This window comes from Artemia franciscana, chromosome 5 (assembly GCF_032884065.1).
Source record: "Artemia franciscana chromosome 5, ASM3288406v1, whole genome shotgun sequence".
Classification (NCBI taxonomy): Eukaryota; Metazoa; Arthropoda; class Branchiopoda; order Anostraca; family Artemiidae; genus Artemia; species Artemia franciscana.
Genome location: NC_088867.1, coordinates 52,771,574 through 52,799,431, shown reverse-complemented (window position 1 = coordinate 52,799,431; position 27,858 = coordinate 52,771,574). Strand labels below are relative to the sequence as shown.

At 35.5% G+C, this 27,858-nt stretch overlaps 1 protein-coding gene across 5 annotated transcripts in view; it reads left to right on the top strand.

Moving 5' to 3' along the window:
- The window catches only part of LOC136027585 (serine/threonine-protein kinase mig-15-like), a 130,636-nt gene that overhangs the window by 96,943 nt on the left and 5,835 nt on the right, over positions 1-27,858 (top strand). For 3 of the 5 annotated variants that reach the window (XM_065704966.1, XM_065704965.1, XM_065704968.1), the window contains 5 exons: positions 1,978-2,209; positions 12,344-12,567; positions 15,680-15,844; positions 19,121-19,381; positions 23,555-23,743. In XM_065704966.1, coding sequence (XP_065561038.1) covers positions 1,978-2,209; positions 12,344-12,567; positions 15,680-15,844; positions 19,121-19,381; positions 23,555-23,743 — 1,071 coding nt within the window. The remainder of the gene's footprint in view (positions 1-1,977; positions 2,210-12,343; positions 12,568-15,679; positions 15,845-19,120; positions 19,382-23,554; positions 23,744-27,858) is intronic. The other 2 variants (XM_065704967.1, XM_065704969.1) reach the window with 1 other exon arrangement.

Here is a 27,858-nt window from a genome sequence, read left to right as displayed (position 1 = left end):
GACGTTATCTATGATACGGAAGCTGCCCCGTATGAGAGAGAGAGAGAAGTTTATTTAAACAACAATCGTAGCTCCAATGGCTTATTTGATGTTAAACTACAAGACATGTTATTATGCACTATTATATAATGACATAAAAAAAAGGGACGGAAGAGTTCTGGTAGCGGTTTGTTCGAGCACGCACAGGCAGAAGTCTCGCACGGCTGACTGTTGGGGCTTCTGGGGGTAAAATGTCACGATGAGCAGGGTTAGACAGCAGCATTTTGCCAAAACTTAGGGCAAGCTCACCCAAACCGAGTTCCAAACTTTGGAGTTCAAGGGTTGCTAAGGCATCGTGGTAGGAAATGTCTCTATTACTCAGGGTGATCCTGGTAGCCCGTTTTTGGACTGACTCCGGTTAACACATTAGATATGTGATTCTTAATACTGACGTATTCGGCGTATTCAAGTATGGGGCGTACGTTGCACAGGTATGCCCGAAGAAGACTGTGGGTGTTGCACCCGAAGCGACGCATTTTTGAGAGGCTTGAAAGGGTTATACCGTATTGGTATAAGAGGTAGTGATTGTTCTTCGTTTCTTTCATATTTATCTGTTAGATTCATCTCGGTTGATCTGCTCTTTTGTAACCCTTCCAACATAGAGTTTTGCGTTCTGCAAGGATCTGTTATTCGGTCAGTGCTCTTTTAAAATTTATTTTAGTGACCCTGTTAATGTTTTTAAAAATTCGAAGCCTATGATTTGCTGTTGTCTTTGTCAACCACAAGAGCTTTTTCCGGATGCACTTATTGCTTTTGCTGATGACAGTACTCTTGGCACAGCCGGTAGAACTAGTTTGGTCATTGTTCAAAGATGATAGCCCTTTTTGAAAGTCTCTCAGTGGTTTGATGCGAATTACCTTTTGTTAAATGTTAGAAAGACGCGCTTTCTGATTTTTTCAAGAGTCTCAAAGGCTTTCCCTAACTGAAATGAAATATATGTATCAAGATGTTCTTTAAGTAGAGCTAAATGTCATCATGTTCGTTTCCTAGGCCTCTTGCTTGACAGAAATCAGTCATGATGAAAATTGTTCAATCTTTCATCATGTTAGACTAATCAAGATGAAAGTCTCCAAGAGTCTTTGAATTATCAGAAAGCTAAAACGTATTTTTTACGGTCGGCTTTTAGAATCCTTTTCTGCGGCCTAGTTCAGCCTTTTGTTTCATATTGTCCTGTTATTCGATGTCAGCCTTTCCCTCGTCAGTGAAGCCACTTTTGAAACTTTATGATAAAGCAAGAACTATTATTCAGGAACATAGCGGTTCTTCATTTAAAACCTTGCTGGATTTGAATCCTTTGTTTTATGTTGTGTGCTTTTTTGACTTTTCTACACTTGCATGCCTACCTTCTTGCTGTCTTGTGTAATCGTACATCTTTTATTTTTGATCAATCGTCTTATCATCTAGGCGCTAAAAATGACTTGCCGATTCTTAATACTCTATCATTGCGGTCTTAATTCAACCACCTCATAGCTCGTTATGTGATCTGGAACACAATCACAGAGTCTGCACGAACCTGTCACCCCTTTGGTATCTTCAAAAAGTATGTCTGAGGGTTTTGTTTAACTTTTTTATTATCTTCCGTGGAATTGATGTCCCTTGATTAGGTTTGATGTTTGTTAGAGGATTATTTCAGTTATTTTAGTTTTATTTAGTTTAAGAGCTAGTTTAGAGTTGTTTCAAAGGTAGTCTCCTACCTAGCTTGTGATTTTGGGTATTTTTTAGTTTGATTGTTCATTACCCACCGTAAATGCGAAGCTAAGATTCGAATGCGAATTCTTACTGAGTTTTTACTTCTCGGATTTTACCAATTTTTGTTTTTTTTTTGTAAAATGAGCATTTGCTAAACTGGTTATGGTTAATTACTTTAATATTGCATATAGCTAGAAGGTCTTACTACCATCCTACTAACCTAACGCTTCGTTTTGTTTCCCTTCGCAGTATCGACAAGCAATAAATAAGTCGACGCCCCCTCCCTTGCAGCAACGCCAGCGTTCATTTGTCCCTCTGCTGCCTCCGTTTTCTCAGAGACCTACTCCGGATGGAACTTCCAGGCAAACAAATGTCAACGTCAATGTCACCCCTACATCGCATGACGTAGTGAGTGATACCCCCGAGATAAGGAAGTACAAGAAGAGATTTAATTCAGAAGTTCTCTGTGCAGCTCTCTGGGGTAAGTCTTTCTCTTGTTATTTTACCTCGGAAGTTGGTGTAGGCTGTGAGTTGTTCCTATTTTGTAGGGTGTATTGTTTATATTGTTTTATTGTAGACGATAGCCTGTGTCAAAAAATTAAAAGTTTCCTATCCAGGAACTATCTCCTCATAAAGTGAACTTTAAGATAGTCGTAGAAGTTTCACCTAAACTAATCGAATTTGATACTTTGGCCGAATATCTGTTCTCGCCAGATAAACACAAAGATTAATAATAACCCATCAATAGATAAATCACTATCAAACTCTAAAATTAGTCTAATGTTCAGGGAAAATATTTTTATTATAAAATAAGTTTATTGCCTTTCACGCTAAGGGAACTAAAAAAAGAAAAAAAAGAGATAAAAGACAATAGGCTATTTCCCACTCCCTGCATCGTCACACAACTCGACGAATGAGTGTACAAATATTTTCTGTACATATTATGGGTAGATTCCACAGGGCAAAGAATATGACTTTCTTTGTTCATTTACGACGGATTGGCTCACGGGTTTGCGTGTAAATGTGAGGTGTAGGAAGAATACTGGGAAAAGCAGGATTAGGAAGAGAAAGTGGTAGGGAGAAGTCCTTTCTTGTGTTGACTCTATTTTTTCTTTTGTGATCTGGTGAATTTGTATTGCGAGGCTAGACAAGTATATTCTAAATGGGATGGAATAAATTATATGGAAAGTCTTAGAAGCTGTTTCTGGGGAAGAGATAGTTTTTGAAAAGTTTCAAGAGGGAAAGGAATCGGCCGGCCTGGACATAGATTTTGTCGGCGTGTATAGCTTAACCATGGATTTTTGTCGTCGCCAGCTCGGATTAGGAACAATCATTACTCCTCAAAGTTGGGCTTATACAACTTGATTTTCTTGTGGAATTGATTTTTTAGATGAGGGGTCCAAATTTAAGGAGTATTTGTCTCAAAATATTGGACATTTGGGGGCTTGTATTCATATCCCCACCGCTAGTATCTGCTGCTATATCTTCTAGGACAGCTACTAGGCCGTTTTTTAATCTGTTTCCTGCTGATTTCTGCCAGTGAAAGGCCGTCCACGAATTTCTAACGATTATCATAACCGGATTGTTGACTATCAAAAGGAGGATATTAGACGTAGAAGGGTTTCTGGGGTACACAAAAGTGAACTGGAAGAGATTTATGATGCATATTCTCAGGTCAAGCTGACTGAAACCGTCCGTAAGAAATTAATGCTACTATTTTTACTAGAAATGGTGGAAGACGAAGTTCATGACGCACGTTTCCACTGAAACTGAGCAATTTATGGGATTGAATGTTTTTTGAAAGTCAATTAAGAGTAAATTAATCCAAGTTAATGGCTTTCCATAATTTTTTCCCCCTAAAAATCGCATCTTGCAATATAATGCAGTGTCGACGGTCCACGGGTATAGCCAAAGTGTTTACTGTCAATATTATCTAGAATATCTTCTATAGCCAATCTGTTCAAAAAAATACTTTTTATAATCCAAGTTAATTTTTATAAATTTGAAGAAACGGATATAATAGGAAGAAATTATTGATGAGATTTAATTAAATATTAAAATAATGAAACTATTTTTTTTTTAAATATGCTCATATCGAAAGAAAAAAATTCTTTGAAGTCAAGTTTATATTTGGTTTTTATTTTTTTTTTTTAAACAACAACTAGTTTTTCAGCTCAATTTGTGTTCCTTTACCACTTAATATTGTTTTTGCATTAATAATAGTAGTAATGTTGCTAATCAGTTTTATTTTTGCTATTAAATAAAAAAAGTTGTCTCAACTGAAAATAAGGAGCAACATTGAAACTTAAAGGGGCCGAAATTATACTCTACGTGAGGGGCTCTGACCCATCCTCAATCCCTTGCTCGTTTAGCTAAAGTTTTTAGTGCTTTGTAAAAGCTTCTCTTCCAATTCATCGGTCCTTGTGTTTCAGTAATCGTTCTTAAAGAATTGGAACACATAGTCTTAGCGTAAAAAGCTAGGGATTGAGGAGGGGTCTGCCCCCCCCTTCATACATGGAATAATTACTGTTAGGATTCTCTAGGATTCTGTTAAAAAAAGGTGGAATTCTCTCAAAAAAAGATGAAAAAAGACAATTTACTGTGCAAAAAATGAAAACGGGAAAATTGACTCATGGAAAAATGGAAAAAGTGAAAACTTAGTCAGCAAAAATGAAAAGACGAATTTATAATTTTCAGAATGTGGAATGTTAGCTTCTGAGAAATATGAAAATATAAACTTTGTTGACTTTCTTCAAAAATTGAAGGCTTGACTTGACGAATTGGGGGACTTTGAAGCCTGAGAAGTAACGTAATGTGAAAAAATAAAAAAGTTTCTTGGAACTTAAAATGTTCAAAATGAAGAAATTTAAAGTGTAAGCAGTATGAATCTAAGAAACCCGCTGAATTTTTTTTTAATCTGAAGATTGATTTTTCAAATTTTGAAAAATAAGTATTAGAAGTCTGAAATTTGGAAAAAATAGAGGTTTTTAAAATAGCTTTGGATTTTCTTATTATAAAAATTTAAATCCTTAAAATTGATTAACCTTGAAATAGACAGATTTGTTTAAACGTGAGGCCTTTCCCTTATGTTATTTTGAAAGTAAGAAGTGTAAAATGTATAGAACTTTGAAAAAATTTATTTAAAAAAATACTTTCTTGAAAGACGAAGTCTTTAAGTGGTCGAAATGTAAAAACATAATGTGTAAGAAATGTAAATGCGTGAAATTTACTGACTCTTGAAATGTGAAGGGTTTGACTTGCCGAACTGCGGAATTTTTGAGTCCAGAACCTTTTTTTTTTGAATTTCTTGAAAAAGTAAAGGGTTTAAGTTGTCAGACTAAAGAATTTTGAAGTATGAGAAATGACGAGGTGCAAAACAATATTAACGTTCTTGAAACTTGAGTGTCATATATATAGTCGAAATACAGAAGTTTTAAAATTCTGAAAATATGTAAAAAAAAAGGAACATGTAGTATAAACGCTTTGACTTGTCGGTGTGGGGAAATTGAATTTCCAAGAAGAGTGAAAACGTGAAATAAAAGTACTTTTTTGAATTGTGAAGGTTTCGCCTTGTCTCAATTTGGAATTTTAAAGTCTTAGAAATGTCAGCTTGTGCTGAATTTCTTGAAAGCGAGACTTTGTCTTGTCAAAATCATGGCAGTTAAAAGTCTTAAAATTTTGAAAATTTGAAATACACACATTCTGAAATTTTGAATCACAAATGTGAAAAAAGCTAAAAGTGGAATAAGAGTGAGAACAAAATTTAAATTTCTTGGATTGTGGACACGTGGATTTTTACGGTCTTAGAAATGTCGGATGTGAAAGCAGCTGAATTTCTTGTAGGTTTTGAGTTTCGTTTTGTCAAAGTATGAGAATTAGAATTCTTATAATTCTGAGGATGTGTAAATAAATTGTGAAAATCGCGAAAAAGTGAAAATAGTTGAATTTCTTGAAATACAAAAGCTTAACTTCTCGATATGTTGAACTTTGAGGTTTTAGAAATGTTATCGAATTTCGAAATGAAGTCTAAAAATCAAAAAATCATTGTGAAAAAGAAATCATTTCTTGTAATGTGAAGTTTTTGACTTGTTGAAATATGAAAATTAAGAGTCTAATAAGAGTGAAACTTTGAAAAAGATTGAGTTTCTTGAAATGTGAACGCGTTGACTTGTCGAAATGTCAAAATTAAAAGTTTAATAAGAGTGAGACAGTGACAATGGTTAAACTTCTGAAATATGAAACCTTGGTCTTGCTGAAACGTAAAGAGTTTATTTGTTGAAATGTAAGACCTTAAAGTCTAAGGACTCTGTAACTGTAAAGAAAGGTCAATTTCTTGATATGTAAAATGTTTGACTACGAATTGTGAAAAATGTAAAGTCAAAGGCGAGTGAAAATCAGTGCTGTCACTTACTTGAAGTACTTTTACTTGAAGTACTACTTAAGTAAAATTTTCCATTTATTGTCCTTGTACTTAAGTAAAAACTCTAGGGTGTACTTATTACTTGATACTTAAGTAAGATTACGAAATACTTATTACTTAAGATACTTTTAATGTACTTGTTTTTCAAATACTTTACCTCTGACACGAAAATTTTGTGTGTGTGTGCTTCGGCAATGTACAAGAAAATATCACATTTAGATTTAGAGCAAACTCAGATATAGCTTGTGTGTGTCCGTGCTTTGGCAATGTACAAGAAAACATCACCCTTTAGATTTAGAGTAAACTCAGATATACCTCCATGCCCTATTTTTGGATATGAAATAAGGTATTTGTTTTTGACAAAAAAAATTATAGTATTATTAACACTTGGTTTAATTTTTGTTTAAAAGGTATATAATAAAGAAAATTGAAATTATTTTGCAGTTCACTGGTCGACAGTGAGCTAAAATCCCTTGTTTTGTGCTAAATGTTGCATGCTATAGTCCATTTGGGCTTATATTTCTACCATTAATGTTTAAGTTTTGTCATCTCGTCAACTGAACCAGATTTCTACCATTTCATCATCTTCAGGAGCATATTATTGGTAAAACTACTGAAGCTATGAATCTTTGCCCATCTAAATGTTGTCTGCAATAAACAAGTCTAGGTAATTCTAGCAGGATCCAATGCAGTGGTATTTTGTCAAATTCGTTTCAGCAAATTCAGGTATTCAGACGAATCTGACTTCAGATTGTCACTCCATTCCTAAGTTATAGGCCCCACTAAATTAAGGGAAAACTCAACTTTCTTAAGACTTGAGACCCTGTCCCTCTCGCCCTATTTGAGATAGGGTTTGTAATACCGGAACTTGATATGAGCCCTGATCTTAGGCATCTTTGGTCTAGTTTAGATTCGGATCCGTTACTCCATTTGCAAGTTATACTAAATTAAACAGAAAACTTAAATTTTTCAGGATTTAAAACCCACTCCCCTTGTTATATTTAAGCTAGGGTCTTTATCTCAAAACTTGATATGTGTCATGGTCTTAGGCCTCTTTGGTTCAATTTTCATTCAGATCCATCACTCCATTCGTAAGTTCCTCTGAATTAAACGAAAAACTGTTTTTAGCAGGTAAAGCCCTCTCCCCCTGTTTTATTTGAGCTAGGGTCTTCATCTTTCAACTTGATGTATCTCATGATCCTTGGCACCAAATCTGGCCATCAAAATTTTCATCCAAATCCAACCAACGTCCCCCCCCCCCTAAAAGTGATTACACAGACGGACGGACAGACAGACAGACGGGCAGACGGATTTTACAGCGTCTTAGGTAGCCATGTTGGCTAATTGTATCCAAAACAAGAAAAACAATGGCATATCATCATGCAGGTATCATCACCTATTTGGACAGTGGAAAATATCCATCAAGATAGGTTTTTGAGATCTGTCTGTCTGTCCGTCCGTCTGTGCAATTGAGTATAGCGGATTTGTATTGAAATTGAACTATTTGGATTAAAATTGAGCTTAATTAGGGCGATGGGGCTTTAAGTGTTAAAAAAAATTCGAGTTTTTCATTTCATTCACTGTAACTTGCATATGGAGATGAATTTCGATGAAAATTGAATAAAGATGCCTAAGAGTATGATATGCATTGAGTTCTGGGATGGAGACCCAAGCTTAATTAAAAGTTGAGTTTTTCACTTAATTCAGTGTAGCTCGTGAGAGATTGATGGATCTCAGTGAATATTGAACCAAAGTAGCCTAAGACCGTGACAGGCATCAAGTTTTGAGATGAAAACCCTAGCTCAAATAGAACGAGGGAGAGAAGGTTTAAGTGCTGAAAAAAGTCAAGCTTTTGGTTTAATTTAGTATAACTTGCGAATGGAGCAACGGATCCAAATGAAAGCTAGACCAAAGATGACTAGGATCAGGGCTCATATCGAGCCCTGGTATCACAAGCCATATCTAAAATAGGGCGAAGGGGAGGGGGTTTCAAGTTTTAAGAAAGTCGAGTTTTCCTTCAGTTTAGTAGGGCCTATAACTACTTCTACCCTTGGATTGCCCAAAGCCTGGAAATAACCCTTTTCCAAAATAAGTCATACTGAAGCCAACCTTCAACCAAATATTCCGTCCCCAGAGAAAAATTATTTTGTATGGCACTTGGTATTTACCAAGTGACATACAGTGATCGCAAATTCTGTAGGTCTGTCGGTCTGTCAGTTCCGGTCTTGCTAGTTTAGGCTTTTCCAGATAAGCTAGGACGACGAAATTTGGCAGGCATATCAGGGACCAGACCTGATTAAATTTGAACTAGTTGTTTCCCCGATTCGACTATCTGGAGGGGGGAGTGGGAGGACGGTTAATTTGGAAAAATTAGATCGGATCTTAATTAAATTTGACATTTAGATGGATATCATGTCTCAGAGCTCTTACTTTAAATTCCGACCGGATCAGGTGACATTCGAGGGGGAAACCTAAAATCTTGAAAAATTCGTAGAGTGGAGGGATCGGGATGAAACTTAGAGGGAAAAATAAGCACAAGTCCTAGATACGTGATTGACATAAACAGAACGAATTCACTCTCTTTTGGGGAGTTGGGGGAGGGTTAATTCGGAAAAATTAGAAAAAATGGGGTATTTTTAACTTACGAAGGAGTGATTGGATCTTGAATTTCATCGGATGAAATTTCATATTAGAAGGACCTCGTAACTTAGATCTCATGTTCTAAATACCGTCCAGATCCAGTGTCATTGGGGGGATTTGGGGGGGGGGGGCAGAAATCTTGGAAAACACTTAGAATGGAGTGATCAGGATGAAACTTGGTGGGAAGAATAAGCACAAGTCCTAGATACGTGATTGACATAACCGAAATGGATTCGCTCTCTTTGGGGGAGTTGGAGGGGGTGTTAATTCAGCAACATTAAAAAATTGAGGTATTTTTAACTTAAGAGCGGGTGACCGTTCGTGAGGTATTTTTGACTTTGATATTAAGAAGAAACTCATGTCTCAGATCTCTTATTTTAAACCCCGACCAGTTCTGGTGACATTGGGGGAGAGTTGGAGGGGGAAACCGGAAATCTTGGAAAACGCTTAGAGTGGAGAGATCGGGATGAAACTTGGTGGTTAGAATAAGCAAATGTCGTAGATACGTGATTGACGAAACCGGACTGGATCCACTCTCTTTGGGGTAGTTAGGGGGTCCAGTGCTTTGGCGAGTTTGGTACTTCTGGACGTGCTAGAACAATAAAATTGGTATGCGTGTCAGGGACCTGCACAAATTGACTTGATAAAGTTGATTTTCCCGATTCAACCATCTGGGGGGGGGCTGAAGGGAGAGGAAAAATAGAAAAATGAGGTATTTTTAACTGGCGAGTGGGTGATTGGATCTTAATGAATTTTGATATTTAAAAGGACCTTGTGTCTCAGAGCTCTTATTTTAAATGACGACCAGCATTAAGCCTCTGATTTTTCTTTTAAATTAATCTATTGATTCTTATTATTTTGCTAGAGCTCATGCCATATGAGCTCTTGGCTCTTCTGACCTCGTCACAAGTGCCATATGAGCTCTTAGCTCTTATTTCTTCCTTTTTTCTCAAAAGATTTTCGACTTAGTCTCATGGTTTTTGCCACTTCATGGTGTGAAAACTGCTGCTAGAAATAGATAGGTTGCAACTTCTGCCGTATTGTCTTCTAGTATATTTAAATGTGTGCTTGCATCGTTCCTGCGTCCCCTTAAAAGTTCTGTTTCTTACGGTAATATTGGTTTGTCTTCTGTTACATATGCAGACGATGTTCTTCTTGTTGCCCTGACTCGCCGTGGATTGCTTTCTAATTTTATAATATTAACAAATGAACTATCTAAGATTGGACTGTCAGTTAATGCGTCTAAATGCGAGTTTATTTGTTTTAATCGCCCTTATGTGGTTGCTTCATTCGTTGCTGGGACTGAAATTCTGCCATGTTCTTCTTTAGTTAGTTGGCTTAGTCTGTGTTTCGGTCCAGTACTTTCCACTACCTTTTCATCCCTAGTGAATCAAGCCGTGAAAAACCTACGCGTCGCTTACGGAAAAATATCCCCAAACAAAAGCCGTTACTACCGCAACGGTTTGTGCATGATTTATAACACTTATTGCACCCCTGTGCTTTTGTTTTTATCAGGCATGGCTCATCTGTTTCGTAAGAAAAATCCCCATACTCTATGTGCGGCTTATTTCAGATATTGCAAATTCCCCCTCCGGCTTCCTAGATGGCACCAAAACAGAAAAATAATTGCTCGATTTGGTTTAATAAACGTGCCTTCTCGGATTCGGTCTTCCAGTGATAATTTATGTAAAAAGACTATCTACTTTATTATCTACTTATATATATATATATATATATATATATATATATATATATATATATATATATATATATATATATATATATATATATATAGAATAAATACTTGATGTAGTACTTGAAGTAATACTTAAGTACAATTTTGGCTAGTACTTGATATTTGATACTTAAATAAGAATTTGGAAAGTACTTATTACTTGATATTTAAGTAAAAAAACAATGAGTACTTAATACTTGATACTTAAGTAAAAATTTGGAGTACTTATTGCATCACTGGTGAAAATGATAAAAAGCTGATTTTCTTGAAGAGTAAAATCATTGAATTTGTCAAAATTTTGAAAATTAAAGTACTAGAATGCCGAAAGTGTGAAAAAAGCAGTATATCTTGAAACCTTAGAAAGAAATATCCATAATCTTAGAGTCTTAGAAATATCCAGTCGTGAAATCTGGTCCGATTCCCCCATATTTACTGTGTTAAGTTTCCCGCACTGAGTCGAAGGGGTTTAATTTGAGTTGTGTTAGTTTCTTGTTTAATGATTTTTGCCTAGGTTTAGCTGTCTTTGGAATTTTAGTGTCTTAGAAATATCCAATCGTGAAATCTAGTCCAATTTCTCCATATTTACTGTATTGACTTTTCTGTACTGAGTCGAAGGGGTTTAATTTGAGGTTTGTAAGTTTCTTGTTTCATGATTTTTGCCTAGGTTTAGCTGTCTTTGGTAGATTAACTTGTCACTATGGTTGTGCGTGGGCTTAGATTGTGTTTTGTTGTGTCTCCCCTAATAGGTGTGGCTAGTTTTCTGTATTGCGCTGTCTGCTTTCGATTTTTTTGTTCTATTGTCTTCTAATGAGGTGATTGGGATTAATCTCCAAATATTTTGGATTCATTTCATTTTTTCTTGGCATTCTTTCTTCGATTTTTTATGCGTAAATTTCTCGTTTTATGATATTCCCCTAAGGTAAGATGTCTGAGTTAATTTTTCCTTTTTTGGTTTTGAATAGATTTAGTTGTGTTTGCTGTCTTAATGTGTTAATTACTTGGTGTTTTCATGTGTCTGTGCTGAGTTTTCCCGTAATGCCCCTGCTGAGTTTCTTGTTTTGACTAGACTGGCTTTAATTTCTAATATCCTAAATTTATTTCGTGAATTTTTTCTGTGTTAGCTTCTGCTTTTATGATTCTCGGCTACCTTGAGCTGTATAATGCGAGTTAACCTGTCTTTTTATGGTTTTGAGATGTTTGCGCGATCTTATTTTATTTAACTAGTTCGTTCTTTCGCTTCTTCAGTTTTCCTTTGTTTGTGTTGTTAGTATCATTGTTTTCATTAGTATTTAAAACAGATAAATGAAAAATGAAATTCGTATGAAATAGCTAAAACGTTGGGGGGGGGTGAATCTAGTTAGGTAATTAAAGTGCTGGGGAGGAGGGGTCTGGCTAGACATGTTAGCCTTCCTCTTGTAAGGAATAGGTATAATTACTATTTAAAATAGAAAAAAATATATCATGCAGTGTTATTAAAGACTGGAAGAAGCGTGTATCATAGAGTATCATATCTAGCACAGAAGCTCTATGCTAGGATAAGATGTAAATATTTGAAATTGGTTTTGAAAATAAACTTGAAGTTTATATGAGGTAGTTAAAGTGTTTGGGGCGGGAGTTGGGCTAGGTGTTTTTGGGCTCCTGGCCAGAAGTGTTATCATTGGTGTTTTAAATTATACGTTAAGAGAAAGGTAGAATTTACATATGAGCTTGTCATATTCTTTTGAAAATAAAGATTATCTTATCCCAAGGACCCTAGTTACCAAGAAGTTTGGCTAATTTATTGTATGCATATATATTCATATTTATGTTTTTCTGTGCAGGAGTGAACCTGTTGATTGGAACTGAAAACGGACTGATGCTGCTTGACAGGAGTGGTCAAGGGAAGGTATACCAGCTCATATCGAGGAGGCGATTTCAGCAGATGGACGTATTAGAAGGGCAAAATATTCTTGTAACCATATCTGGCCGCAAAGGCCGAGTGAGGGTCTACTATTTATCTTGGCTCAAATTTAAAATATTAAGAACAGAAGGTGGTAGTGATCAAGTAAGGTTCTCAGTTGTGTGAATTACTGGTATTAATTGGGCTAGAATTCGCTAAATTGATCTTACTGTAAAATTTTTCGCTTATGCATCAATTAGAAGCATACTGACAGCAGGAATAGATGTGTGAAAATCGTAAAAATGTAATTTTACTGTTATTGTAGGTAACGAAGAAAATGAAGCAAAGACTATGCTTGTCAGCCTCGAGCTTTGTTTGTTACCTAGGGGTTGAGACTCATCGTTTTAAGTAGCTCTTATGACCACTCTGGCTAAGCATAGAAAAATGAAACAGATTTATAAGGGCAAAAAAAAGAAAAGGATAATTCCATTCCTGCAAGTGAAGAAAAGAAGAATGATATGCAAATATTTTCGTCGTGACTTCCTCTCGGCCTTCTCTAAAAAATAGAAGTACTTAGCATGAAGAGCAGATAAAATTCCATAGTACAAAAAAAAACAAGACAAATCTTATAAAAAGACACTAAAATAAGGTTTGTCCCGTTTATATTTAGTACTATGGACATATTGTACTATATGACGTCACTCCCATTTTTTTCCTGAAAATTAAGGCTCATAACGAATATTTTCGAACTCGCGACCTATATAGATCGCTTTTGTTACTCATCTTACTAATCTATTTTTTATTCATCACATCGTTTTTCACATTGAGGTCGGCTAGGCGGAGGTCTTGACCGAAATATTTGTACACTGTCTGCCTTTTATCCACTGGCTCGAGTTATACTCGGCTTTTCTCCGTTACGAAGTTTCTGCAGGTTTTCTCTTTTCTTTTTTTTTTCATGTACTCATTGTTTTGGACTGTTTTAAGCAATATTCCCAATAATTTCATTCACAAGAGATTGGTGCGTACACAGGAATTCATTTCAAGTGGGGTTGGGGGTGAATTAAAAGGGATAGGGAAGTTCTATTACTGAATAAAAAGTACAGGAGCAATTCTAAAATGTCAGGTATTTTGGAAGGAAGGTAGCAGGAAGTGAGATCTGCTCCCCCCCCCCACTTACATAACTGGCAAGAATATCATGATATATAGATGGTTTTAGGCTCTCTTGGTATGAAAAGACAATTCCATTGGGAGGATGTAAAGTTTTTTTTTTTTCTAAAATCAGTAATTCAGCTTTCTTTTACTAATGAATCCGTTTTACTAATGAATTTAGTAAAGAAATGAAATTTCTTTACTAATGAATTCATTTTACTAATGAATCCGGAATAATGGAGTTGAATCTTAGTAACGATCTTAGCTTGATGCAAAGCTGAGGCAAGAACATTTAAGTACCAAGGACATCAAAACGAAATTTTTTTTTGCCTTCTGGGCTCCTTTTAGGTCTATTCGCACCTGGAAACTGGGTTTTTCTATGGTATTTTCTTCTTCTTTTTTATAAAGTTTTAGGGCAGTATCACATTTTCGTCAGTGTTGCCACATTGATTTGTCAAAATTATTAAACTAAACTAATTCATTAAATTTCACAACACTTTTCGTCCGTAAAAAATTTGACATTAACATCCTGTTCACTCGCCCAGATTCAAAGGAAAGCGACAAGCTTTTTGGGGCTATATGTTTTGGAGTATTTTATGCTGATTTTCACCACGTTTCTTCTTTTTAAATTTGGCACCCACTACTACTAAAAACAAGATCCCCGCTTATGGAAGTCTTTTTATTAAAAATAGGATTCCAAAACTGTCCTAATTTCTTGAAATTGTTGTGCCTTTTTAAGCTACTGCTTGACTAATTTAAACAAGTAGATTTCATTTTTGCTACTCCTGGTACGTATATGCTCAACATTTTCAAGGAAATTGTTTAGGAAAATTGTAATCATGAAGCTTAGTAATTATCTGCCCAATTCTGCTCTTTATCAACAAAGTGGTTTTATCCCGCCCAACATTTAACCCATTGACAACAGGAGTCGAAACCCTGTCCTCAGGATATCCCCGTTCCGTAAATGAGTCTTAAAACTTTGGAAAAACCTTACTTGGAACAGTTAGACAAAGCCCACAAAGCCAAGCCCTTCTTCTTTGTTCTTTTGGTCCCTTCCCCCCAACCGCAATCATAGATACGGCTCTCAATTCAATAGGGGTGCCCTGTAACAAGGCAAACATGCGTGTGTGACCCACTTTCCTTGGAAAAGCGCGACATTTCGCATATTTTTTAGATAAATGACCGAAAACTTTCATGTCTCTTAGATGTGCTAGTTTTAAGGGTTCAGTTTTCACGTTTTATAAAGAATTTCTAAGTGTTATGCAAATCCGTAAATTTTAATGCCTTGATTGAAAATTATAAAATTAATGATCGTTATATGAAATCAGTATATCAAGTAGATTCAAAAAAATATATACTAGTTTCAGTCAATATTTAAATATCATTCATTTTCATGAACGGAGTAGATCGTTGGCGACATCAAGAAGGATGTTAGGCTTTCCTTTTATTAGGTGGTGTCAATTTATAAAAATGGGAGAGGGGCAAGGATTTTTCTAGTTTTTAGTATAGATTCAAAAAAAGGATACTTTTCAAAATGTAGAATGGGGAGGGGGCTTTTTATATTTTTTAAAATGAAAGTGCAAAGAGATTTTTCAAAAATCCTCCCTTATTCGATTCCAGATGCCCCCCCCACTCGATTCTAAACAATCCACCCGCCCAATTGGTAGATTGGATAAATCGGTAAATTTTGAATCGTAAATCCCATGTATTTCTTTATAGTAATCCTACTTTATTTTTTTTTCTGTGCGTATTGAATTTGTTACCTGAAAAAAAAAAAACAAATTTAGATGAAACAAATAGGCGTGGAAGTGCCTGCCTTCTTGAATGAAAATTGAGACCTAGCAACAAAAAGTAAAAATTATCAAATATATGTATTGAATGTTTTTTTTTTTACGCATTGGAGAGAACAAAGTTTACATTGGAAAAAATAAAAAAACCCAGTTTCTACAGACAGAGCAGTCACAGGGGCGTCAATTGGCAGGGGACCATCCTCCTCCCCCCCCCCCTCATGCAAAGTCACCAAAGTCAATTTAATACCGAAGCCAATTTGGTTTTGATTGAGTGCCTTAAATAATCCTGGCATATTTCCTACCATCGAATTAAAAAAAAAAAATTATTTTTTTTGTAGTTGGAGAAAAGGAGTGGATGGATCAATGTTGGTGATCTTCAAGGTGCAGTCCATTTTAAAATTGTTAAATATGAGAAAATAAAATTCCTTGTCATTGCTCTTCGGGATAGCATAGAAATATACGCCTGGGCACCTAAACCATATCACAAGTTTATGGCATTCAAGGTAATTTATTGTTTCTTTTCTTCCTTCCTTTCATGTTCATTAACTTTACCGAAAAAGTGTTTGGACAGGATAGGCTAGAGTGTGGACGAAAAATTATAAATAACGAGAGGGAAATAACAGGCTACATTGCAACACGTACAACACGTGGCTGTCAATAGCCTATTTTGCATCATTTTAGCCGGTGTTTTGAGAAGAAGTTGATAGCATTAAATTTTTTTCTGCCGCAAAATTTCATTTCGTTAAGAAGCTTTTTATGTTGTATTATTCAATACAAATATTCTGTTTAGTACAAATTCAAGTCGTTTCATATTAAGTCTAAAAATGGTTTTAAATAGTCTTCTTCTTCATGAAAATCAAAGCTAATCTCAGTTACAACTTGAAATTTGTAGAGGCATTAATTGGGATCGAATTGTATGCGAAAAGCTTTTTTTTTTTGCCCGCGAAAACCGAAAACTCGGGTACAAAATTGGACCTGTTTCCTGATATGAGTGTGGAGAAATTCGGTATAATTGTTTTGCTTTTTCTAGTCATTGATAAATATTAGAAATTGATCAAAAATTTCACTTTTGACATTCGATGAGAAATGTGTTAATATTTTTCTATAAAGGACTGGAGCATTTTGCTAATTTGATTTACAATTTGTCGAAAAGACAGCTTAAAAATTATTTCGTACGCAGCTGCCTAATTTTATTGTAAGTCGTTTATTAGTAAGTTTAGACCTCAAATTGAAATCTAAAACAGCCTAGTATTCAGTGCCATTTTATTTTTTAAGTTTGAAAATTAATTAAAAGAAAGAAAGAAAAAAAAAAACAAAGCTGCATTTGTACGGCACTTATTCTTCGAAGATTTGGATTTCTGGTCAAAAATTAGCAAAAACTCGTATTTGTTGATAGAATGCTATGAATTCATCTTTTTTTTTCAACCAAAAAAGATGAAATTTTACAAAAAACAAATAAATACAAACCTGTAATTCTGGACATTTGGAAGAGGTAGACTCCGAAGTATCTTGACTAAGTCATTCTCTTGAATGTTTAAGGTTTTCTTTTTGAAAAAAAATACCCAAGTATAAGTTTATTAAGGCTGAAAACACGGTTACCAGTGACTAAAAAGTTTCAATGTAGGCGATGATTCAATTGTTTGCAATGTATGGCATCAACCATTCTCAGTTAAAATGCCTCCTTGAGGCTGTGGAAACAAAGGGTGGAGCAGTGCAAAGTTCTGAGAAGGATAGCAAACCTAAATGAGCTTTTCGGAGCCAAATTGATTAAATCAATTCAATCCATTAAGTCAGTTAATCAGCCAAATTGATTAAATCAATTTGGAGTGATTCCAATCAAATTATTGAATCAAGGTTAAATAAAAAAGAGCAAAGACAAACAGAATATGACAAATTGCTAGTTTTGAATCTAATGTGGGAATCGCCAGGAAAAAAATCTGGGTATTATTATGTTTATTTGTCTATGAAGATGTTTAGTTGACTGCTTTCACTCTAAAATCTAAAAAAGGGACAAAGAAAAGAAAAAGGAAGCTGAGCAGTTAAACAGTGGCCTTTTGAATGACTGCTATGTGTAACTATTATAAAAAACAGGATATTTCAGAAACTACTAGGTGCAGTTAGTATAACAAACATGTATTCCAGTTCTTTTTCATCGTTATTTAACTTAATTTGAAGCCAGAATGGTGTAAGACCGTGACGATTAGTTCCAAACTTTGATTTGGGGTGCGGGAACGTTATCCATGAACGCTCGAGGGCTTTTATCCTAATTACAGCGTTATTACTAATTTAAAACCATAATATGAATTAATATATGAATGAATTAAAATATGATGCAGCTAGTATAAAAAACAAGGTTTTTCAGAAACTACTAGGTGCGGTTAGTATTAAAAACATGTATTCCAGTTCTTTTTCATCGTTATTTAGCTTAATTTGAAGCCAGAATAGTGTAAGACCATGACGATTTAGCCATGACGTTTATTATTTTTTATAAGTTCCAAACTTTGATTTGAGGTGCGGGGACGTTATCCATGAAGGCTCGAGGGCTTTTATCCTAATTACACCGTCATTACTAATTTACCATTAACACCGTTATTACTAATAAACCATAAATTGTGTAAAAGTATCAACCTGAAAACCCGAAAAATTACATTATTCCTCAATTTGTCAATAAGGGGTCTCCGTGAGGGAATCCTGAATCTACTTATTTTTTGGAGCTTTTACTATTATTATCTCTTTTTTTACCCTACTGCGGATTCTTCTCTTTATTTTTTTTCTTTCTCATGTTATTTTCTAGTTTTGGTCTTTGATTAATGAAAATATTTTCCCCTGCTGTGTAGTGTACTAGTTAGTTACCCAGTCTTTCATTGAATTAAAATCAAGTTGGTAGACTCTGAATAAAAAGTTAAAAGCCATGAGTAATTGGAGAAAAGGCCAAGACAGGTAGTCTGAGTGAAAGGCAAAGCTGGCATAGTTTCTTGCTTTTTTCTTTTATGGTTTCTGCGCATAATAAATGTTATAGTTTGTTAATAAGTCCTTATCTTATCATTTAGGAAAAAGGGTTAAAATCAGTTTTCCTCACGCTGTAAAAGTTTGAAATCCTCACAAAAGAGCATGCAGTTCGTTTTTTTTTTTTTTTTTGCTCAGGACAAGCGACTTTTTCTTGGCAAATAGATTACTTGCGGTCAGCAGGTTTCCTTAAAACCTGACAAATTTTGTACGTATTTTAGTAAACGTAATATTATTTTGTATCACAACTCGGGTTGTAAGTTCCCAAAAATTGTCGACTTGTAAAAGGAATTGGAAGGATTTCTTGCTTTTTTTGTTACTGTAAGAATAATCTTTAAAAAAAATCTGCAAAACCTTATTACTGTTATTATTATTATTATGGTCGGACTCACCTGACTGAGCCGAGGCTCAAGCCCATTACGTCAACCCCCTCCCACCCAATACCACTTCAAAAGCTGGTGGACTGTTCGTGCCATCAGGCGTGGTGTTTTGAGATAAGGCACTTGACAGCTCTTGATCTGGAATAGTATTTAAGGATGAAATTTGGTTCCAAATGTCTATCGTATAAAACTCACCGACACATTCCTCCTGAATATGTGTCAGATTTACGACTGAAGGCCTCTACCAGACAGTCCATCCTGTAGTGTTAGTCTCCTAAAGCTGAGTCTGACACCTGTTTAATCGACTGACCGACAGTTCTTTATTTGTACCTTAATTTGTGCGTAATGTTAATTCCTGAGGTTGTTTTAAGTCTATATACAGCTTTCTTTCAGTCTTTCGCTGATTTGCAACATAAACCGTTATTAGTGGATCTTACTATAGAAGAGGGTACACGTTTAAAAGTTGTATATGGTTCTGCCAACGGGTTTCATGCCATTGATCTGGATTCAAGCTCCGTATATGACATATATAGTCCAAAACACTTACAGGGTCCAATAACTCCACATACCATTGTGACCTTGCCTAACAGCAATGGGATGAATTTGTTGCTATGTTATGATAATGAAGGTGTCTACGTAAACACTTATGGAAAGGTGAGTATATACTTCTTTTATAATTTTATATATATATATATATATATATATATATATATATATATATATATATATATATATATATATATATATATATATATATATATTTCTTGGTGTGCATAAAAATGAAAAAAGAAACAGTTTATGCTAAAAGGCTTTGGCATTGAAATTTTGGATTGTTTACCATCCCAACATTGATGAGGGTAGGAGTTTAAGTTTCTCGTGGCTTAAAGCTACAGATTAAAGCAGAAAGGAATTATCTATATTACAATGTTAAGGCAAAAACTAAACTATTTAGTAGTCCCATTAAAGGAAGGGTAATGCGTGAAGTATTAATATTTATAACTAGATGTTGAAGACAAAGACAGTACGGGAAGCTCGTCCAGTGATATGTGAGTCTGAAAATGATGGAGAAGTTAGATCAGCTACAGTCACGGCATTTCATGGAGACTGGTATACAGAATATGTATGCTAGCTGGGAAGAGACCTGTTGTCTTTGAAAAGACAAAAAGCTCATCTCCTGTGGACGGGAGAAGTGTAGAAATGGCAAGGTTTGGTAATGGCTTATAAATGGAAATCTCATTTCAAACAGTTCGTGGCAACGAACTGTAGTAAGGAGCGACCTGGCTCAATAGTAACCGAAACGGAATTTTGATACCAATAGTTACATTAAAAGAATCACATTTTTATGCTGATTTTAATTACATAAGTTTCATCAAGTTTAGTTTTGCTGAGAAAATTTGCCTTATTTTAGAAAATAGGGGGAAACACCCCCTAAAAATCATTGAATCAGCCGAAAATCACACTGTCAGATTCAGCGTACCAGAGAACCCTACTCTAGAAGTTTCAAGCTCCTATCTATAAAAATGTGGAATATTGTATTTTTTGCCAGAAGACAGATCACTGATGCGTTTTTTTTTCAGGGTTGATCGTATTGACCCAGTAGTCCTAGAATGTCGCGAGAGGGCTCATTTTAAGGAAATTAAAAGTTCTAGTGCCCTTTTCAAGTGACCAAATAAATTGGAGGGCACCTAGGCCCCCTCTCACGCTCATTTTTCCCCAAAGTCACCGGATCAAACGGCTACCTCAATCTTGAGATGACCATTTTGTTCAACATTGTCGAAAAATCTAATAGTTATGTCTTTCGGGACGGCTTAATCCCCCAAAAGTCCCTGGGGGAGGGACTGCAAGTTACATATAGTAAGGGTTACTGGGAAGTGTACAGACGTTTTCAGGGGGACTTTTTCGTGTTAAGGGGGGAGGTGGGTCGGGGGTTAGATGGGAGGATCATTCCATGGAGGAATTTATCATGAGGGAAGAAACTTTTCATGAAGGGGCTGCAGGATTTTCTAGCATTATTAAAAAAAAAACAGTGAGAAAATAAATATAAAAAGTTTCAGCTAGAAGTAAGGAGCAGCATTAAAACCTAATAAGAACAGAAATTATTACGCATATAAGGGGATTCGTCTCCTCCACAATACCTCGCTCTTTACGCTAAAGTATTTTTAGAATTTCAGCTATTTATTCTACGGCTTTTGTGATTCAGGGATCATTCTTAAAGAACTGGGACACAATTCAAGCTTTAGTGTAAAGAACGAGGTAATAAAAATGTTTTTAAAACAGGTAAAAACTTCTAGTTGCCTTTTTAAGTAACCAAAATTGGAGGGCAAATAAACACGCATCAGTGATCTTTCTTCTGGCAAAAGCATATAAATTTTCACATTTTTGCAGATAGGTGCTTTTAACCTACAATAGGGTTGTCTGATACGGTGAATCCGATGGTGTGATTTTTATTAAGATTCTATGACTTTGAAGTGGTGTTTCCCTCTTTTTCAAAAATAAGTCAAATTTTTAAGCTCGTAATTTTTGGTGGTTGAAACTTATAAATTTGAAATCAGCAAAAAGATTTGATTCTTTCAATGCACCTATTGGTATCAAAATTCCGTATTTCAGAGCTTTGGTTACTATTGAGACGGGTGGCTCCCTACTTACAGTTCATTACCACGAACGGTTTGAACTAAGATGAAGTTGTTTTTTTTATGAGCGTTGTTGGAGTGATTGTTGTGATACTTTAGATGCTCGGAAGATTCCTCAATCTATATTGGGTTTTTGTTGAAAACCATGGTTTTAATGGTTAAGTTTTATCTAAATTTAATTATTCTAACCAAATTTTCATTTTTATATTTATCGTTTTCTTGGTCTTTTTTTCTTTTTTTTTCTTTTTATAGTAAGTATTCATATCATTATGTTTGAGGGTAATTGTTGTAATGTGATAGATTAGAGCTTTATAATGAAAAAAGGCAAATGATGAAGAACTAGGCTATATTAATGATAATACAAGTAAGGCTTGAAAAGAAAACTTGCTTCTTTGAAGTTGTAAGAAATATGTACTAGATTTAGGATAGTTCCTTACAGGTGTACCCTTTCTGATCTCTTCAGTATAGAAGATACACAGCCAAAAACCAACACAATGTCCATATTTTGAACAAGGCCAGGTCAGGATTAGCAAGTGTGTGTGTAAAAATAAGGAAGAGAGAGAACATTATAACATCACAAGAGAATTTTTTTTCAAAATTTATAAAGAAGAAAAAAAGAAAAAAATAATTAAATAACCAGTTGTTACTGAGACACTCTCATCAAAAAGATATCAAAAATGAAAATGGAGTAACATGTCACTTTTAGGCCGCCTTTGATACCAGACAGATGTCAGATTCTTTCCGAATCTGTAGATTCACAGCCAAAAAAGAAGTTGTAGTCACAGCAGGGACTAAGATAGAATTCATGGGAAATAAGGCTCCATACTTAACACTCAAAGACAGTATATTACTAGACCATAAGTATCGGTAGTTACGTTTGGAATTGTAATGCAAGTTAGCCATCCCGTGAACAACAAATGCAAATGGGGCAAAAGAATTAAAGAAAGTGGAGACCTTTGAATTCCCATAAATGAGTTTTGTTTTGTAGTTTACTTAAATCCATAATAGATTGTATTCCGTTTGCCCCTTGATAAAGAAAAGACGCATACAGATCGCTCAAAACACCTTTATGTACCGTCTGTTAATATAAAGTCTTTGTTTTACCATGTATACTATTGATGATTGTATACTAGTAGTGATGACATATACCCTGGAGCCCGTTTATACGCGTGGTTGAAACTTCCCTTAAAAAAAAAAAAAAAAAAAAAAAAAAAAAAAAAAAAAAAAAAAAAAAAAAAAAAAAAAAAAAAAAAAAAAATGTAATGTGGCCTTGCCTAATTTTGAAATTGCTGGGCCGGCCCAGCAATGTATACGTCTGCCTTGTTATTCATTTTTTTTTTGCCTGTCAGACAATTCCAGTTATTGTTAGGATTTATGGTATGGCTGGGAAGTGTGGCGGCGGCTGCACGTCTATGGCTCTAAATTTTTGTTCCGACTGGCATCTTCTACGGCTGGGAGAGGCGGTGTAGGCCCTAATTTTTTTTTTCTTTGAATCGCCTCAAAGGGCCAAGCATTGCGTTAGGGTGGTAGAATAGCACTAGGAAGCTCCGAAGCACTTTGGAGCAACGTAAAACTAGACGAAAAACCACCGTGGCTGGGACAGTGCGTGGGAGGCTGCACAGTCCTGATTCCAGAACGTGTATTTTTCAGGCGTGGCAACCATGCCGGCAGGATGGTGTTGGGGCTACAAATCATTGCCTATCATTGCCTATATGCCTGGGTTTTAATTTTTAAGACAAAATTGCCTGAGTAACTGAGTTAGTAAGGTTTTGGGAAACTGCCTGGGACAGTGTGGGGTTAGATCTGGCTTTTACAAATAAGCTGTCTGGCTTATATAGTACCGGGAGCCCAGGCTTTGCTCGGACCTTGGCACTCGGCAGGCTCATATATTTTGCGTGTCGAATCGACTTTATAGTTGCTGGGTCTTTTTTACAGGGAGCTTGTCGCCCAACCTTGCCGCGGCGGTGGTATATCTCCGGTGAATATTCTAATTCACATATTTGAATTGAAAAATTCACCAGTGAATGTTGACATTCTCCAATTTTGGTTTTTCACGGTAGCATCTCCTGTTCGACTGGTTTTGCTTTGTATAGTTATATTTTTAGGTGAAGCTTCGTTATCTCTAACTTGTTTTTTTTTGTGTGTTTTTTTTGTCTCGTTGTTTTATTAACTTTCTCTCAAATCGTTTTTTTCTCAGATGATGAAGAATATGGTGCTACAATGGGGTGAAATGCCTACAAGTGTGGCCTATATTGGCATAGGTGAAATAATGGGATGGGGAAATAAAGCCATTGAAATTAGAAATGTCGAGACTGGTCATTTAGATGGTGTTTTCATGCACAAAAAGGCACAGAAGCTAAAGTTCCTTTGTGAAAGGAATGATAAGGTACTTCAATTATTTTTTTATATTTGATTCTTTTGAGTAACGCAAAGCCCTCTCCCCTCATTCTAATACCAACTTTGGTTTCTTTTACCTTTAAACTTATAGCAAGTTTATATATTCTAGATGTAAAAATTCAATCATAATTTTTCCTTCGCTCATAGCTGAACCCATGATATAGGTTTCAACGTGTGATAACCGAAGAATATTGCTGACTTCGATTACATCGTCATTTAGGGATACTAGTTTAGTATCAGTTATCCTAGAAAATCGGGAGAGGGCTTGCTTGATTGGAAATCAAATTTCTAGTATCATTTTTAACTGACCAAAAATATTGGAGGGCATCTATCCCCCCTCCCACAGCCGTTTTTCTAAAGCCGTCTATCAAAATTTTGAGATAGTAGTTCTGTTCAGCACAGTCGAAAGATCTGATAACTATGTCTTGAGGATAACTTGAGCCCCCACAGCCCCAGGGGGAAGGGCTGCAAGCCATGGGCCTTGTTCATTGTTTACATGTAGTATTGTCTATTGGGAAGTATACAGATATTTTATGGAGAGGGGGGGGGTACTTGGGAGGATCTTTCCATCGAGAAATTTTTCGTGGGGGAAGGTAATTTTCCATGGAGGGGGAGCTAGATTTCCTGGCATTATTTAAAAAACGATCTGAAATCAAATTTAAAAAAAAAACAAGTTTTTTGACGTGAAAGTAAGTAGCAATGTTAAAATCTAAAACGAACTGTAATTGTTACGCATATGAGAGAGTTTGCCCCTCCTCAATATCTCGCTCTTTACGCTATTTTTTTTTATTTTTTATAAAAGCTTATTATTCTAATTAAACCCTTGTGTTTCAGTTGTCTTTCTTACATAATTGGAACAAAAAATCAAAGTTTAGCATATAGAGCGAGGTATTGAGGAGGGGGCAGTTGGAAAACTTGGAGGGCTCCTTTCTTCAGTTGTAAAAGCTTGTTTTTTTTTGTTTGTTTTTTTTTATTCCGGACTGTAGGCAGAATATATGGTGTAGAAAATCCAATAGTATTTATTTTTACATTTTTACTTATTTTATTCTGTTTTCATGTTTTGGGGGGTTGAGTCACCATAGCAGGGTAAGAGAAAAGTTAGGAAATAATCTGGGAATATCAAATGTGATGCAACTGTAGAAGAGTTGCCCTATGGTGAAAAGCTAAGACTAAAAATTGCGAGTAATTACTTCTAGTGGTCTTGGTATGGTACTGACAAGAGGTGTCACTAGCCAAATCTTTGAGTTGGGATAATGGATTTTAATAACGGGCCTGGTCATTTGAACCGACTGATTTGGGTTATATCACTATTAAATCACTTGAAAAAAAGAAAAACAAATAAACACGCATCTATGGTCTTTCTTCTGGTGAAAGGCGCAGAATTCCATAATTTTGTGGATAGGAGCTTGAAATCTCCACAGTATGGTTCTCTAATTGCTGAATCTAATGGTGGGATTTTCAATACGATCACTCGCCTGTTCGGGGGCGTCTTCTCCATTTTTGAGAATTTGTAAATATTCTCAGGCTCTTGGCGTTTGATATGTAACATGAACTTAATGAACTTTTTTATCTATGGATTAGTATAAAAAAAACAATTCTTTTGATTTTTTAATTGTTATCAAAATTCCTTTTTCAGAGTTTGATTACTATTGGTCCGAGTCGCTCCATACTTTAAGTTCGTTATCACTAAATTTTTGACTCCATGACATATATTCTGCATTTATTTTGTAATATAGGTAGAATCCATAGTCCCTTTTTTTCCAATATTTTTATTTGTTTTAATCTCCCTTCGGCTGCTCAGTTTTACACGTGTTGGAGTTGCCTGGTATATTTCCAGGGGGAGGGCTCCGAACCTCTATAAGTGGGAGGCTGTTATCCCTTATTAATTTCTCCCTCTTATCACACTACATCGATATTGAAAGTTCTTGTTTATTCACATTTGCTTAAAATAATATATTTTCCAGTTCAAATTGTTTTAAAGGTAGTCGATAAACAAGACGCTTTCACTTTTAAAGTTGGCTATACGTTTTGAACTTCAAAATATTTTTTGTTAAATGCTTGCCAAACTTTAGCGTTAAGGGTCAAAGACTTAGGGGGTGGCCGTTCATTTCTTTTAAAGGATTTGGTGCTATCAAAGCGGCTTAGTCTATGAAAAGTTGGGCAATGAAAACATTAGCTTTCACATGATGAATCTATTAAAACGTGTATGAGTTTTAGTTGCCTGCTAGCCGTGACGAAAGAGAATAAAAAAAAAAATAATAAAACGGACCTTTCGTGGCATTCAGCGCTACCTAGAATTGAGCCTGATTTTCTTTAGTTTTTAGGATAAGGGAGGAGGGGATGAAGAAGCAAGTTTTTGAATTTTTGGTTATAATGGGACGACGTTGGCCCTCTTACCTGGTGTTCGCAACCCTGTATACCATGATAGTTTCCACTCCTCTTTAAGATTTATTGTGGGTCTCTATTCCCATTTTGAAAAAAAAAACTTTTATTGTAAATTAGCCTATACAAGCGTCATTATATAAGCTAAATTAAATAAAAATTCTTTTTCAAGCGTTTCATACAAAGAAACCTGCGTTTCTCCCTCATTTGCTTTCAAGTCATTTTCACTAAAGTGGACATTGCAGAATTTGATTTCAAACAATTCATGTCAGTTGTTTAGGCATGCGTAAGTTTGAAATGGGGGGGGGGTCAGGTCAAAAACGGAAATAATAAGCAAATTGGGTACTTGTCTGTTAAACAGAACATCCTTAAAATTACGCTGTCTAAGATCTGACAAAACCGGTTTGAATCAAATTAGCTAACTCTTCGTTTTGCTAAAGAGTAATTAAAGAGTATTTTGAACAATATTTTTTCAAATATTGAACGATATAAACGCAAACATCGATGACATAAATGTCAAAAATTCACAAAACCACAAAAATCTTGATTTTATGTTACACGGGCTTAGTCTCAGGATAAAGAAAAATAAACTACTGCCTATTTTCGGCTATTCAAAATCAGCAGCATTTCAATATTTCCCCCTGAGAATTGTTTGTGCCTTTGAATGATCAAATAAAAAAACAGGTTTTTTCAACTGAATATCCCCACCTCAACACCTCGCTCTTCACGCTAACGTCATTTAGAGTTTTCAAAAAGCTTCCTATTCTAACGGAACGAACCTTGTGTTTCAGTTAAAATTCGTATAAGATTGGGATACAAAGTCATTCTTTAGCGTAAAGAGCGAAGTATTTAAGAGAGGGCATCTCCTACATCCCAGCCTTGAAAATTCTCCCAGAGAAAATTCGCCTACCCGAAAAGCCGGTGTTAAGAGGGACATCGCGAATCTTTTCAAGGTCATACTTTTCCTCCTTGACAAATTCTATGACTTGCTTGCTTGCTGCTCTTTAGTGTCCTTGTTTTCTCGTCCGGCTTTTCTTTTGGTTTGACAATATTTTTGATAAATTTTTCTGCGTCCCGAACTTTCCATTTTCTAATATCTGAAACATGCTTTAAGGAAATTTCCGGGAACATGTGTTGATTGTTGGCTATATGCAACATGTAAACGATCTCGTCGTAAGCGTCCTTATTAATACAGGTTTCCCCGGTCGAATATCTAGTGACCAAATCCTTTTAAAAGTACTTGATGAGAGTTTGGAAAGAGTGTTCTATTCTAAAGCTCTGAAAACCATTCGTGTAATCTGTAGCTCTGCCTATTCAATTTTTCAGAGAAAAATCGCTTATTTCTGTATCAATAATCTTCAGGAACAGAGAATATTCTTCCTTAGAAGAACGCTTTCCTTGAATAAACGCCTTTCCACCCAATTGGTACCAATGCTTGCCGAACACAAAAACAAATATTTTTATACCATCCTTATCTAGCAGAATGATTAACCTATTAAGGGAATTATCGCAGTTTTCCTCTAAGGTCTGAGCTCCTACGCGAGCACTAATAAAAGGAGTTGCATCCCGTCATAAATCACAACTTCAGGCTCACTTTCACGATTAATGAACTTCCAACTGCTGTTCAATATTTCTCGGCAAACTTGCTTCTTCCTACTTACCGACTTTTCTTTTGCAGAGCCAAAAAGAGTAGGAAGGAGTCGGAATATAGAAGTGGTGGCT